Source organism: Lingula anatina, chromosome 7 (assembly GCF_051362555.1).
Source record: "Lingula anatina isolate TDL-2025a chromosome 7, LinAna3.0, whole genome shotgun sequence".
Taxonomy (NCBI): domain Eukaryota; kingdom Metazoa; phylum Brachiopoda; class Lingulata; order Lingulida; family Lingulidae; genus Lingula; species Lingula anatina.
Window position 1 is genome coordinate 19,487,795 of NC_141773.1, and position 16,202 is coordinate 19,503,996.

Sequence of the window (16,202 nt, forward strand, 5' to 3'; positions counted from 1 at the left end):
CAAATAATTTTTATTGTATATATTATTTTCCATGTTTGAATGTACAGTGAGGTTTTTTCTTCGGAAATATGCAACTCAACATCAAGAAAAAATGTTAAATGCCATTGTTTATTTGTACACTCTGGGAATATATGACATTGTGAAAATTAACGTAACGCTGTCAACCAGAATACATAAAAAATGTTCAAATGTGAAATCCATGTATGATCATGCTTCTTCTCACAGAAAGATTTTCAGTGGAAAAAAAATGAAATGTAACTGTTAATAACAAATATATATACACATATTTATATATATATTATATAGCCTCCTTGCGGATTTGTCGATTTCTTTTTTTTATTTTATCTTCTATAGAGAAAGTATTTTTCAAATACGTAACAAAAACAACCTGGTATAATAAAATGCCAGTAAAAAACAACTGAGATGCAATTCTTAACAACAAATATATGCCTCCTTGCGGATTTGTCGATTTCTTTTTTTTTAAAGACTTATCTTTTATAGAGAAAGTATTTTTTAAATGCACCACAAAAAAAGCATAACTTTGTGCTAACAAAATGCCAAGTAGTGTTTTCTTTAACTTTTTTTCTTTAATTATCAAAATTATCACACTTTCCAAAAGTGATGCAATTATTTTATTTCACACCCCTACCAAATAACTCTGCAATCTTGTACATATTCTTTTCTTTCTTTCTAGAGAATTTATGCAGATTTGTTAAAAATCTGTTCATCTTCATCAAAAGTGTCATCCTCCATGTTAAGAGAATGGTAAAGTCGGTCTCTTTCATTATTATTGGCATTTTTATTCCAAGGCAAGTGGTCTCGCCATGAAGGGCTGACTGACGGAAGATTTTCTACGTCTTCCTAAAAGAGAAAACAATAAATTTAGCGTCACAAAATATATCGTTCTTTAACCACAACTGGACAAAAGTCTAAATAATCTCAAATGCAATGCTTTGATAAAAACTTGAATCCATTCTGGGTCCAAGATAAAAGTAATTTTTTTTCTTTTAATCTACTTTATTATGTTCATATACTATTGTTCATATAATAACAAGTTTGTTATACTACAATTGTGCAGAACAAAACCATGCAGATTTCATAATGAATTGTACTAACTTCTTTCTTCTTTAATTCTGTGTCAATGTCCTCCATTAGGGCATCTTCTGCTGTTTTCTGAAACAAGTATGTTATCATTTCAAAATATATTACAGACAGACAATGTGCATTAGACCTTAAAATATAGAATTTATTTTTTTGAAATTAAAACAATTCTTCCTTATCTCCAAGGTATACCCCATCCAAAACTGCTGGGAAAATCACAATCTAGTAACCCATTCTTAAGTTCTTAATTTATATTTTTAACATGAGAGTGACATTAAGAAGTTCCTATATCCATTATGAGATGGTTTCAATGACTAGAAACTCACAATTTGGTTCTTTATAAAAGTCGGCACTAGATCTTAACTCTGCAACTGTATAACATCTACAAAACTACTTAATTTCTACAAAACTCACCTCCACTTCTGAATCGCTTTCATCATCACCATTCCATTTGATTCTTTTGTAAGTGGGCTCCTCTTCACTAAAGGTGTGTCCGCTGATGGGTTTTTTGTCTTCATTTCTGTTGGACAGACAAAACACAAATATAAAGAGTAGGCAATATATATCAGATGAAGTTACAGAAATAGTGTTGATCAAATTTTGTACGAGCTTGTCTAACATTTTTATGTTATGTTTCAATGTAGACACTGACAGTAGAGTTATTCTTTAAAATAAATAAATAAATAAATAAATAACTCATATTTAAATTGACAAGATGCAAAATTTTCTTCATAAAGAACAGTTCATTTTCACATTTTGAAAATCTAAGCTTGTCTCAAAAACAGATGGATTTGTACCTTTTGTAACAGTACATCATTAGCAACACTCCGCATAAAATGATGAACAGAGAGACGGCACCAGCAATGCCGATTATGAAGGTTTTGCTAATCTTCTTTTCTACATGCTTCTTTGTGGGAGTCATTTTAGTTGGCACAGGTGTAGCTGAATTTTAAAAGGTGAAACAAATTTGTTTCAGCAGCTTACAGGTATTAATGGTGTTCAGTTTAAAAAAACAACTTACTCTCAAAATTTTCTCATAACTGTTATTTTAATAGTTTTTTAAATAAAATTGTTTACTTTTCTGAATGCTGTGGGCAATTCATTGAAAAATAAAATTGTCCACCATGCATTTCAACACATGAGCTTTATGCAATTGTATCCATCTGAAAATTTGAATAATCCTTTTCTTTTAAATGAAAAATAGCTTGTTGTGTAGACCTTATATATCAGATAACATCTGAGCTGCACTAATGCTAGTTCCTTTGGATTTGTATTACTATAAAAATGAATTGTGGTCAAAAATTACACTTACCATCTGGAATTTTTGCTTTCACATTTTCAACTTTAACTATCTTCGGCTTAATTTCTGAGAAGCAAAATTTAAAAAAAAATAGTGAATAAAAATAATAAAATAACTAAAACAATTCACAATCTTCTACCTGCTATAGTTATTTGTTTATATTAAAGGACCGATTTACGAACTTTGTGTTGAAAAATATCAAATAATTAGCAGAAATTTAGCTGTTCAATTGTTTCTATCTGGAAACTAAGGCATGCTCAATAATCAAATTTCTCAAAATGCTGTATTGGGGAAGGTCTAAGTGTGCTGTGTCATAAAAATCTCCACCCCCCCCTCACCCCCATTCTGCCTATACAGCATCTGCTGGTGCACATCTCATACACTTAACACAGAAAAAAATATACTCACTTTCACACTTGTGTGTCTTTCTTCTTCCAACCCTGACCTCCCTGCATATGTCTCCTTTCTTGCATGGGTTGCGAGCACAAGGATGTCTGACAGTCTGACAGCGTGCCCCCACCACGCCAGGAGGGCAGCGACAACTTAATCCAGTCTTTGTGTTCTAAAAAGAGGTGAAAGATAAACAGCTTAAGATTTCATGTAAAATTATCATTGTGGCAACTTAGTTTAAAAAAAAAAGGCCTGTGATCATGTGATTGATAATATTTTATACTCACTTTCCACATCTCACACACACACACACACACTGTCACCAGAAAGAATAGAAAGAAAAAAAAACAACAATAACTCCAAGCAATTACATTTGAAATACATCAACAATAAGTTTTTAAAAAATTAAAAAAGTGAATCCACACCTGACAGACCCCTCTGTTCCTGCAAGGATGTTGAGCTCTGCTACAGTAATCCACAGTTTCACAGTTCAGTCCTGAAGTAAACCTGGGACACTGGCACTTGTAACCTTCTGATAAACTTTCGCACCTACAATAAAAAATGCAGCAAACTGTATCTAAGTAAATGGTGGTAATGAGGAGGAGGGGGGAGGGGTTAGGGGGGTTGCCTTATTTATCATGTTGGGTGTACTCATAGGGTAAAAAGGTTCACTTTTGCAGAAAAAGACCCCCTACCCTTTAAAGATGCCAGTCACAGATCTATTTGAAGAAACGAAATTAATACCATAACATCTGAAACAAACAGTATAAATATACATTTTTAACATTTTAATGACAATGCAAATCAAATTAAAACTTTTAAAAAATCTCAGAGCAACTTGTAACCTTTTAGTTACACTGACATTAAGTGACCTTCATATAATCCAGTGATTTTACCTTCCATTATTCTTGCATGGTCTTGAGACACAAAAGTTGACTTGCTTTTCACAGAGTGTCCCAGTAAATCCGTCACGGCATACACAGGCATACCCAGGGCCTCCTTTCTTTGCCAAAACCTCAAGATCTGATGGTACACAGTCTGCACTGTTCTTGCAAGGGTTGCTCTTGCAAGGATTCAAGTCAAACTTTTCACACCGTTGGCCAGTGAAACCTTTTGGGCAGTCACAGACAAAGGCCAATGCCCCTTCTGAAGCAGGAGATGCCGGGATACTGCATTTTCCACCATTTTTACATGGCTGGGTGGCACACACACCTATTCTTCTTTCACAGTTTCTTCCAGCAAACCCTTTTGGACAGAGACACATGTATATTCCATACCTATCATCTTTTGATTTTAAGCACCTCCCTCCATTTTGGCAAGGTTTCCCATTGCATGGGTGTGTTGGGTTTGATTGTGTGGGTTTACTTTCGGTTGGGTTATATTCTGGAGGTGCAACTTCCACAGGAGCAGCTGTGACAAGGACACTTTTCATGATCTCGCAGAATTTCCCTGTAAACCCTGCTTTACACTGACAGTGGAAGGTGGATGAGACTTGACTGGTACTGTTCAGATGCGTGACACACTTGGCATTGTTCTTGCAAGGGTGACTGACACATGGGCTGGACCTGGCATCCTGGTCACACAGGTTGCCATAGAAACCAGGAGGGCATTTGCACACAAAACCATTCCGCCTGTCTTCACAGATTGCATTCCCTTTGCAAGGCCGGCTGAAACACTCATTGATCTCAAATTCACACACTTTTCCTGTCAGACCTTTCGGGCAGACACAACGGAAATCACCAGCGGAATTGACACAAGTGCCACCCATTTTACAAGGATGGCTACTGCACCTAATAAAATAATAATAATTTACTCAGCTGGCTTCTGATAACTGATTTCTGTCGCAAGCTGTTAAAATGAATACATGTTAGCTAAGAGCATACTGAAAAATAAATACAGTAATCTATTAGGTAAGAATGAGTGAGAATCAAAACTTGGAACCACCATGAGGCCAACACTCCTTAAAAATTGAATACATTTAAAGATTAACATTCTCCTGTTGCTAGATTAATTTAATTATAAAATGCTAACCTGTGCAGGTTTATCCCACAGAAGCGCCCAGTCCATCCTTTCTGGCACTGACACCGGATCATCTTCCCACTTTGATCCTCTTTGCAAGAGCCGCCATTTTTGCAAGTGTCACTGCGGCAAGTGTGAATGGAGACCTCACATCTTTCTCCCATGAATTTGGGAGGGCACTTACAGACAAAGTCATTGAGGCCGTTCACACAGGTGGCTGCATTGTGACAAGGAGAGGATGCACAGTGGTCAGCAGTGGATTCACAGTGTTTCCCGTGGAAGCCGTCTCTACACCTGCACCTAAACCCATTGATGCGGTCTATACATTGGCCACTATTCATACAAGGGGAGCTCTGGCATTCATCGATGTTCATTTGGCAAAGGTGGCCAGAGAAGCCAGGTCGACAATGGCACTTGAATTTGTTTGTACGGTCCAAGCAGGTGGCTCCATTCACACAAGGTCTACTCAGGCACTCATTGATGTTAACCTCACAGTTGCTCCCTCTATATCCGGGTCTACAGTGACATCTGTATCCATTGACCAAGTCCCGACATGCAGCTCCATGTCTACATGGACTGCTTTCACACTCGTTGATGTTAATCTGACAGAGGTGACCCCTATAGCCCTGTTTACACTTGCAACTAAAACCATCCACTTGGTCCACACATGAAGCACCATTTCTACATGGTCTGCTCAGACATTCGTTGATGTTCTTTTCACAGTGCACTCCAGAAAATCCCTTAGGGCAGACACAATTGTAGCCATTGATCCCGTCTTTGCATCTGCCATTGTTTTGGCATGGAGAGCTGTAGCATTCATTTATGTCAAAACTACAGATGGCACCAGTATAACCTGGCTTACACAGACAAGAGAAGCCATTTAGTCTATCCAGGCAACGTCCACCATTGCGGCAGGGGTTACTTGCACATTCATTAATGTTTGTCCCACAATTGCGCCCTGTATATCCAGGTGTGCAAGAACACTTGTAGTCTCCTACTAGATCAATGCAGGTCCCATGTTTACAGGGTGAATTCTTGCAATCATCAATATTATCTTCACAGTGGGAGCCAGTGTAACCCTTCTGGCAATGGCAAGTATAACCATTAGGCTTGTTGACACACTTTCCACCATGCAGACAAGGTTGGCTACTGCATTCGTTGGTATTAATCTCACATGTTTTCCCTGTGTAACCAGTTGTACACTCACACTTGAACCCATTGACCATGTCCTTACATCTGCCAGCGTTCTTGCATGGTTTGCTTAGGCATTCATCCATCTCCAGCTCACACAGCTTCCCCGTGTACCCAGGAGGACAAAGGCATTTTATGCCCTCAACTAAGTTCACACAGGTACCTCCCTGTCTGCAGGGATTGAGGTTGCAACTGTTTAGAACAACCTCACAATTTTTCCCAAAGAATCCAACAGGGCAGATACATGTGTAGTTACTTTTTCCAGTGGAGTGACAAATTCCACTGTTCTGACAGGGTTTCTTGGCACATACCCCTTTTGTAATCGCCTCATGGACAGAAGTCTGACAGTACTGACCAGCAAAACCAAGGGGACATTGGCAAGCATATCCTTTAGATGTCCTGTAGCATTTTCCGCCATTTTTGCATGGTCTTTGACGGCAGCCCTGTACACCTAGAGATGGCAATAACCGATGTTGGCAATTTTTGCCATGATAACCAAGCTGACACTTGCACCAATATCCCGATTTTGACCCATAACACTGTCCATGGTTACCACATGGGGAGCTCTGGCATGCATTCTCAGGGTGCTGAACCCGGCTGCGACAGTTGGGACCACCGAATCCTGGTTGACATATGCAGCGGTAATGAAAACGCCTATTGACACATTTACCTTTATTCAAGCAAGGTGAGCTGGAACACTTGTGGTTTTTGGTCATGGTTTCACAATACTTCCCTGTGTAGCCATAGCGACACATACAGATATGGTTTGATCCTCCGGAGACACAAGTACCTCCATGTTGGCATGGGTGGCTAGAACACACATCTACAGGGAGCACTAAATAGATAACAAAAGACTTATTTGAGGACTGCATGTTGTAGAAAAGAACATTTTGACAACAAATCATTTCAGTACAGCAGACCTAACAATATTCATGTTCTTGGATAATGAAAAAGAGAGAACCAGGGAAAATATTGCCTATCACTTTTGATAATGTATGCTAAAATGTTTATCAGCTGCTTGACCTTTCAAACTCCAATTTTAAATCTATCGGACAACAATTCTAATAATAAAATATGTTATGAAGTCTCAAAGACTACAAAAATCAAAATACTTTCAACTATGACCCTTACTAGGATGCTTTCAGTGTTTAGAAAAAGTTGCAGTAACACTTGCCAAATAAAGAGAGAGCAGATATATGTGACTACAAAATGATGGATGCATAAATTCCACAGATTTCACAGGAACATACAGAAATGACATTTTCAATGTTTGCCTGACTGAAGTGATTTTAAAAGATGTAAGACATGAATGCTGTCATATGTTACAAATATTGAAAGTTTACCTGCAATGTGGCTGGCTTTAACCTTAAGATCTTTGGCCTTCTTCTGCAGTTGTTTCACTTTTTTCAACAATGCTGGTCTTTGTACTGCTTTCACTTTCATTTTCAGAGCCTGGGCCTTAAGATACCGAGACCAAAACTTGAGCCACTTCTTCAGTATTACTTTTTTAAGGAATGGCTTGGCGACTGTTAGTTTTCCAGCCTTCTGTTTGTAATTCTTGACTCTTCTCTGGATGGTTACAACTTTTGATTTCAACATGGGCTTTTTAGGTAATTTCCTTTTCAGATTGGCAAGCCTTTTAAGCAGAACCCTGTACCTTTTAAGCCACCTCCTTCTTTCAGTGTTAAGTTTGTGCTTTAGCTGCCTTGCATGACCCTTCATCCATTTTAACTTAAAGGACTTTAAACGTAACAATTTAGCCATCTGGGCAAGCTTATTAGACTTTGCCTTAAGTTTTGGATTCCTTGCACTGATGTGTTTTAATACCCTTGAATCCCACTGTAATTTCCTTGCCTTAAATTTCAACCAAAATGCTTTGCTTATTTTTTTGCTCAGCAATTCTGCCTTTTTGCTCAAGGATATCCATTTGCTGCCTTCTTGAATAAGTTTCTTAGCATGGTTTCTCAATTCTGTGACTCTTGCTTGCAAGATACTGGAAATATTCTTTTGCCCTTTAACTTGGCCAAGTTTTGCCTCTAATTTTCTAGCAAGGTTCAGAAGATAAGTGCCTTTTATAACCTTCTGTCTCAAATTTTCTACTCTAGTAGTCCACTGTAGTACTTTTTGAACTGACCTCTTTTTCCATAGGAAATGCTTGCGTTTGGCCTTTGACATGCTTACCAAAGCCTTTGCCTTCACAGATTTAGCCTGCAGAACTTTCATCTTCTTTACTAAAGCATTAAATCTTCTTTCAAGGGCCTGTATCTGTCTGGTTCGTTTTTTCGTCTCCTTTTTCTTGATGATGTGTGACAACTTCCTCTGAATCTTCATTAATGTTTTGTTATTAAGAAGATTGTTTCTGGATATTCTATGGTATTCCTTTGTTCTTCTAGTAATTTCCACATTGAAAAGGGACTTCTCAACTTTAAAGATATTTCTCTGCAATTTTTTGGCAGTTTTTGACAAGTGGTTTGACTTTCTAAGAAGTTGTCTGCATCGTGTGTCCTTTTTCATCATTCTTCTTATTTTTCCCTTGACCTTTCTCAATTTGGGTTTCAAGGCTGGTCTACTTATGGCTTTCTTTCTTAACACCTTTAAGCGTCTGCGTAGCTTCTTCAATTTCTTTTTATTTACTTTACTTTTCCTTGCTTTCCTTCGAAGAAGTTTAGCTCTCCTAAACAAACTATGTGATTTTTTCTGTAGAAGCTTTATTGTCACCATCTTAGGACGCTTGGATATTTTCTTTCTGCTTAATTTTATTTTCCTAATTTGGAGTATCCTAGCTTTTCTGGACAAGAGCCTCGATTTTCTCATGAGTATTCTGCCTCGTTGGATCTTTTTCTTCATTATTTTCACTTTTCTCTTGACCTTTCTCAATTTGGGTTTCAAGGCTGGTCTACTTATGGATTTCTTTCTTAACACCTTTAAGCGTCTGCTAAGTCTCTTCAGTTTCTTTTTATTTACTATAATTTTCTTTGCTTTCCTTTGAAGAAGTTTAGCTTTCCTGGACAAACTATTTGATTTTTTCTGAAATAGCTTTCTTGTCAAGATCTTTGAATGCTTGGATATTTTCTTAGCTTTTCTGGACAAGCGCATAGATTTTCTAAGTAGTAATCTGCTTAGTCTGATCTTTTTCTTCATCATCTTCACCTTTTTCTGGACCTTTCTCAATTTGGGTTTTAAGGCTGGTCTTCTTCTGGATTTCTTTCTTAACACCTTTAAGCGTCTGCTTAGTTTCTTCAATTTCTTTTTATTGACTTTACTTTTCCTTGCTTTCCTTTGAAGAAGTTTAGCTTTCCTGGACAAACTATGTGATTTTGTCTGTAGAAGCTTTATTGTGTGCACCTTTGAACGCTTGGATATTTTCTTCCTGCTTATTCTTCTTTTTCTAATTTGCAGCATCTTAGCTTTTCTGGACAAGCGACTTGATTTCCTAAGGAGTAGTTTGCCTCTTCTAATCTTTTTCTTCATTATTTTCACTTTTCTCTGGACCTTTCTCAATTTGGGTTTCAAGGCTGGCCTTCTTCTGGATTTCTTTCTTAACACCTTTAAGTGTCTGCTTAGCTTCTTCAGTTTCTTTTTATTTACTATAATTTTCTTTGCTTTCCTTCGAAGAAGTTTAGCTTTCCTGGACAAACTACGTGATTTTTTCTGTAATAGCTTTCTTGTCAGCATCTTTGAATGCTTGGATATTTTTTTAGCTTTTCTGGACAAGAGCCTTGATTTTCGAAGAAGTATTCTGACGCGTCTGATCTTTTTCTTCATAATTTTCACTTTTTTCTGGACCTTTCTCAATTTGGGTTTTAAGGCTGGCCTTCTTCTGGATTTCTTTCTTAACACCTTTAAGCGTCTGCTTAGTTTCTTCAGTTTCTTTTTATTGACTTTACTCTTCCTTGCTTTCCTTTGAAGAAGTTTAGCTTTCCTGGACAAACTATGTGATTTTTTCTGTAGAAGCTTTATCGTGTGCATCTTTGAACGCTTGGATATTTTCTTCCTGCTTATTCTTCTTTTCCTAATTTGCAGCATTTTAGCTTTTCTGGACAAGCGACTTGATTTTTTAAGGAGTAGTTTCCCTCGTCTGATCTTTTTCTTCATTATTTTCATTTTTCTCTGGACCTTTCTCAATTTGGGTTTCAAGGCTGGTCTACTTATGGATTTCTTTCTTAACACCTTTAAGCGTCTGCTTAGCTTCTTCAGTTTCTTTTTACTTACTATAATTTTCTTTGCTTTCTTTCGAAGAAGTTTAGCTTTCCTGGACAAACTCCGTGATTTTTTCTGTAATAGCCTTCTTGTCAAGATCTTTGAACGCTTAGATATTTTCTTAGCTTTTCTGGACAAATGCCTAGATTTTCTAAGAAGTAGTTTACTTTGTCTGATCTTTTTCTTCATAATTTTCACTTTTTTCTGGACCTTCCTCAATTTGGGTTTCAAGGCTGGTCTTCTTATGGATTTCTTTCTTAACACCTTTAAGCGTCTGCTTAGTTTCTTCAGTTTCTTTTTATTGACTTTACTCTTCCTTGCTTTCCTTTGAAGAAGTTTAGCTTTCCTGGACAAACTATGTGATTTTTTCTGTAGAAGCTTTATCGTGTGCATCTTTGAACGCTTGGATATTTTCTTCCTGCTTATTCTTCTTTTTCTAATTTGCGGCATCTTAGCTTTTCTGGACAAGCGCCTTGATTTTCTTAGGAGTAGTTTCCCTTGTCTCATCTTTTTCTTCATTATTTTCACTTTTCTCTGGATCTTTTTCAATTTGGGTTTCAAGGCTGGCCTTCTTCTGGATTTCTTTCTTAACACCTTTAAGCGTCTGCTTAGCTTCTTCAGTTTCATTTTATTTACTATACTTTTCATTGCTTTCTTTCGAAGAAGTTTAGCTTTCCTAGATAAACTGCGTGATTTTTTCTGTAAAAGCTTTCTCGTCAAGATCTTTGACTGCTTGGATATTTTCTTTGCTTTTCTGGACAAGTGCCTTGATTTTCTAAGAAGTATTCTGATGCGTCTGATCCTTTTCTTCATTATTTTCACTTTTTTCTGGACCTTTCTCAATTTGGGTTTTAAGGCTGGTTTTCTTATGGATTTCTTTCTTAACACCTTTAAGTGTCTGCTTAGCTTCTTCAATTTCTTTTCATTTACTTTACTTTTCCTTGCTTTCCTTCGAAGAAGTTTAGCTTTCCTGGACAAACTACGTGATTTCTTCTGTAGAAGCTTAATTGTCAGCATCTTTGGACGCTTGGAAATTTTCTTTCTGCTTATTCTTCTTTTCCTAATTTGCAGCATCTTAGCTTTTGCGGACAAGCGCCTTGATTTTCTCATGAGTATTCTGCCTCGTTTGATCTTTTTCTTCATCATTTTCACTTTTCTCTGGACCCTTCTCAATTTGGGTTTCAAGGCTGGTCTTCTTCTGGATTTCTTTCTTAACACCTTTAAGCGTCTGCTTAGCTTCTTCAGTTTCTTTTTATTTACTATAATTTTCTTTGCTTTCCTTCGAAGAAGTTTAGCTTTCCTGGATAAACTATTTGATTTTTTCTGTAAAAGCTTTCTTGTCAGCATCTTTGAACGCTTGGATATTTTCTTAGCTTTTCTAGACAAGCGCCTAGATTTTCTAAGAAGTAGTTTGCTTTGTCTGATCTTTTTCTTCATATTTTTCACTTTTCTCTGGACCTTTCTCAATTTGGGTTTTAAGGCTGGTCTGCTTATGGATTTCTTTCTTAACACCTTTAAGCGTCTGCTTAGCTTCTTCAATTTCTTTTTATTTACTTTACTTTTTCTTGCTTTCTTTCGAAGAAGTTTAGCTTTCCTGGACAAACTATGTGATTTTTTCTGTAGAAGCTTTCTTGTCAGCATCTTTCGCAGATTGGATATTTTCTTTCTGCTTATTCTTCTTTTTCTAATTTGCAGCCTCCTAGCTTTTCGGGACAAGCGCCTTGATTTTCTCATGAGTATTCTGCCTCGTTTAATCTTTTTCTTCATTTTTTTCACTTTTCTCTGGACCTTTCTCAATTTGGGTTTCAAGGCTGGTCTTCTAATGGATTTCTTTCTTAACACCTTTAAGCGTCTGCTTAGTTTCTTCAGTTTCTTTTTATTTACCTTAATTTTCTTTGCTTTCTTTTGAAGAAGTTTAGCTTTCCTGGACAAACTACTTGATTTTTTCTGTAAAAGCTTTCTTGTCAGCATCTTTGAACGCTTGGATATTTTCTTAGCTTTTCTCGACAAGCGCCTAGATTTTCTAAGTAGTAGTTTGCTTTGTCTGATCTTTTTCTTCATAATTTTCATTTTTTTCTGGACCTTTCTCAATTTGGGTTTTAAGGCTGGTCTTCTTATGGCTTTCTTTCTTAACACCTTTAAGCGTTTGCTTAGCTTCTTCAGTTTCTTTTTATTTACTTTACTTTTCCTTGCCTTCCTTCGAAGAAGTTTAGCTTTCCTGGACAAACTACGCGATTTTTTCTGTAAAAGTTTTCTTGTCAGCATCTTTGGACGCTTGGATATTTTCTTTCTGCTTATTCTTCTTTTCCTTATTTGTAGCATCCTAGCTTTTCTGGACAAGCGCCTTGATTTTCTCATGAGTATTCTGCCTCGTTTGATCTTTTTCTTCATTATTTTCACTTTTCTCTGGACCTTTCTCAATTTGGGTTGCAAAGCTGGTCTTCTTCTGGATTTCTTTCTTAACACCTTTAAGCGTCTGCTTAGTTTCTTCAGTTTCTTTTTATTTACCTTAATTTTCTTGGCCTTCCTTAGAAGAAGTTTAGCTTTCCTGGACAAACTACTTGATTTTTTCTGTAAAAGCTTTCTTGTCAGCATCTTTGAACGCTTGGATATTTTCTTAGCTTTTCTGGACAAGCGCCTAGATTTTCTAAGTAGTAGTTTGCTTTGTCTGATCTTTTTCTTCATAATTTTCATTTTTTTCTGGACCTTTCTTAATTTGGGTTTTAAGGCTGGTCTTCTTATCGCTTTCTTTCTTAACACCTTTAAGCGTTTGCTTAGCTTCTTCAGTTTCTTTTTATTTACTTTACTTTTCCTTGCCTTTCTTCGAAGAAGTTTAGCTTTCCTGGACAAACTACGCGATTTTTTCTGTAAAAGTTTTCTTGTCAGCATCTTTGGACGCTTGGATATTTTCTTTCTGCTTATTCTTCTTTTCCTTATTTGTAGCATCCTAGCTTTTCTGGACAAGCGCCTTGATTTTCTCATGAGTATTCTGCCTCGTTTGATCTTTTTCTTCATTATTTTCACTTTTCTCTGGACCTTTCTCAATTTGGGTTGCAAAGCTGGTCTTCTTCTGGATTTCTTTCTTAACACCTTTAAGCGTCTGCTTAGTTTCTTCAGTTTCTTTTTATTTACCTTAATTTTCTTGGCTTTCCTTAGAAGAAGTTTAGCTTTCCTGGACAAACTACTTGATTTTTTCTGTAAAAGCTTTCTTGTCAGCATCTTTGAATGCTTGGATATTTTCTTAGCTTTTCTGGACAAGCGCCTAGATTTTCTAAGTAGTAGTTTGCTTTGTCTGATCTTTTTCTTCATAATTTTCATTTTTTTCTGGACCTTTCTTAATTTGGGTTTTAAGGCTGGTTTTCTTATAGCTTTCTTTCTTAACACCTTTAAGCGTTTGCTTAGCTTCTTCAGTTTCTTTTTATTTACTTTACTTTTCCTTGCTTTCCTTTGAAGAAGTTTAGCTTTCCTGGACAAACTACGCGATTTTTTCTGTAAAAGTTTTCTTGTCAGCATCTTTGGACGCTTGAATATTTTCTTTCTGCTTATTCTTCTTTTCCTTATTTGTAGCATCCTAGCTTTTCGGGACAAGCGCCTTGATTTTCTCATGAGTATTCTGCCTCGTTTGATCTTTTTCTTCATTATTTTCACTTTTCTCTGGACCTTTCTCAATTTGGGTTTCAAGGCTGGTCTTCTTCTGGATTTCTTTCTTAACACCTTTAAGCGTCTGCTTAGTTTCTTCAGTTTCTTTTTATTTACCTTAATTTTCTTTGCTTTCTTTTGAAGAAGTTTAGCTTTCCTGGACAAACTACTTGATTTTTTCTGTAAAAGCTTTCTTGTCAGCATCTTTGAACGCTTGGATATTTTCTTTGCTTTTCTGGACAAGCGCCTAGATTTTCTAAGTAGTAGTTTCCTTTGTCTGATCTTTTTCTTCATAATTTTCATTTTTTTCTGGACCTTTCTCAATTTGGGTTTTAAGGCTGGTCTTCTTATGGCTTTCTTTCTAAGCACCTTTAAGCGTTTGCTTAGCTTCTTCAGTTTCTTTTTATTTACTTTACTTTTCCTTGCTTTCCTTCGAAGAAGTTTAGCTTTCCTGGACAAACTACGCAATTTTTTCTGTAAAAGTTTTCTTGTCAGCATCTTTGGACGCTCGGATATTTTCTTTCTGCTTATTCTTCTTTTCCTTATTTGTAGCATCCTAGCTTTTCGGGACAAGCGCCTTGATTTTCTCATGAGTATTCTGCCTCGTTTGATCTTTTTCTTCATTATTTTCACTTTTCTCTGGACCTTTCTCAATTTGGGTTTCAAGGCTGGTCTTCTTCTGGATTTCTTTCTTAACACCTTTAAGCGTCTGCTTAGTTTCTTTAGTTTCTTTTTATTTACCTTAATTTTCTTTGCTTTCTTTTGAAGAAGTTTAGCTTTCCTGGACAAACTACTTGATTTTTTCTGTAAAAGCTTTCTTGTCAGCATCTTTGAACGCTTGGATATTTTCTTTGCTTTTCTGGACAAGCGCCTAGATTTTCTAAGTAGTAGTTTCCTTTGTCTGATCTTTTTCTTCATAATTTTCATTTTTTTCTGGACCTTTCTCAATTTGGGTTTTAAGGCTGGTCTTCTTATGGCTTTCTTTCTAAGCACCTTTAAGCGTTTGCTTAGCTTCTTCAGTTTCTTTTTATTTACTTTACTTTTCCTTGCTTTCCTTCGAAGAAGTTTAGCTTTCCTGGACAAACTACGCAATTTTTTCTGTAAAAGTTTTCTTGTCAGCATCTTTGGACGCTTGGATATTTTCTTTCTGCTTATTCTTCTTTTCCTTATTTGTAGCATCCTAGCTTTTCGGGACAAGCGCCTTGATTTTCTCATGAGTATTCTGCCTCGTTTGATCTTTTTCTTCATTATTTTCACTTTTCTCTGGACCTTTCTCAATTTGGGTTTCAAGGCTGGTCTTCTTCTGGATTTCTTTCTTAACACCTTTAAGCGTCTGCTTAGCTTCTTCAGTTTCTTTTTATTTACCTTAATTTTCTTTGCTTTCCTTTGAAGAAGTTTAGCTTTCCTGGACAAACTACGCAATTTTTTCTGTAAAAGTTTTCTTGTCAGCATCTTTGGCCGCTTGGATATTTTCTTTCTGCTTATTCTTCTTTTCCTTATTTGTAGCATCCTAGCTTTTCGGGACAAGCGCCTTGATTTTCTCATGAGTATTCTGCCTCGTTTGATCTTTTTCTTCATTATTTTCACTTTTCTCTGGATCTTTCTCAATTTGGGTTTCAAGGCTGGTCTTCTTCTGGATTTCTTTCTTAACACCTTTAAGCGTCTGCTTAGCTTCTTCAGTTTCTTTTTATTTACCTTAATTTTCTTTGCTTTCCTTTGAAGAAGTTTAGCTTTCCTGGCCAAACTACTTGATTTTTTCTGTAAAAGCTTTCTTGTCAGCATCTTTGAACGCTTGGATATTTTCTTAGCTTTTCTGGACAAGAGCCTAGATTTTCTAAGTAGTAGTTTGCTTTGTCTGATCTTTTTCTTCATAATTTTCACTTTTCTCTGGACCTTTCTCAATTTGGGTTTTAAGGCTGGTCTTCTTATGGCTTTCTTTCTTAACACCTTTAAGCGTTTGCTTAGCTTCTTCAGTTTCTTTTTATTTACTTTACTTTTCCTTGCTTTCCTTCGAAGAAGTTTAGCTTTCCTGGACAAACTACGAGATTTTTTCTGTAAAAGTTTTCTTGTCAGCTTCTTTGGACGCTTGGATATTTTCTTTCTGCTTATTCTTCTTTTCCTTATTTGTAGCATCCTAGCTTTTCTGGACAAGCGCCTTGATTTTCTCATGAGTATTCTGCCTCGTTTGATCTTTTTCTTCATTATTTTCACTTTTCTCTGGACCTTTCTCAATTTGGGTTTCAAGGCTGGTCTTCTTCTGGATTTCTTTCTTAACACCTTTAAGCGTCTGCTTAGCTTCTTCAGTTTCTTTTTATTTACCTTAATTTTCTTTGCTTTCCTTTGAAGAAGTTTAGCTTTCCTG

At 36.4% G+C, this 16,202-nt stretch overlaps 1 protein-coding gene across 2 annotated transcripts; it reads right to left on the reverse strand.

The window, feature by feature from the left end:
* Positions 1-89: 89 nt before the first annotated feature.
* On the reverse strand, positions 90-13,911 carry LOC147760846 (uncharacterized). 2 transcript variants are annotated; one of them, XM_087017793.1, is made up of 10 exons: positions 7,345-13,907; positions 4,823-6,836; positions 3,688-4,581; positions 3,217-3,340; positions 2,810-2,963; positions 2,414-2,467; positions 1,899-2,043; positions 1,516-1,621; positions 1,117-1,173; positions 90-861 (listed from the first exon to the last, which is right to left on the reverse strand). In XM_087017793.1, the coding sequence occupies exons 1-10, from the start codon at positions 13,838-13,840 to the stop codon at positions 700-702; spliced, it is 10,206 nt and encodes a 3,401-aa protein (XP_086873919.1). In that variant the 5' UTR covers positions 13,841-13,907; the 3' UTR covers positions 90-699. The 2 variants fall into 2 exon arrangements, with proteins under 2 accessions (XP_086873919.1, XP_086873920.1); XM_087017794.1 differs by lacking the exons at positions 1,899-2,043; positions 2,414-2,467 and having other exon boundaries at positions 700-861; positions 7,345-13,911.
* Between the last annotated feature and the right edge of the window lie 2,291 nt (positions 13,912-16,202).

Excerpts from the sequence above, each read along its gene's own strand:
- LOC147760846 (XM_087017793.1), bottom strand. The coding sequence starts at position 13,840 with ATGAAGAAAAAGATCAAACGAGGCAGAATACTCATGAGAAAATCAAGG. Across the intron at positions 2,044-2,413 it reads GAAAGCAAAAATTCCAGATG|CTACACCTGTGCCAACTAAA; the intron begins GTAAGTGTAATT and ends TTTAAAATTCAG. Across the intron at positions 862-1,116 it reads CAGAATTAAAGAAGAAAGAA|GAAGACGTAGAAAATCTTCC; the intron begins GTTAGTACAATT and ends TTTCTCTTTTAG.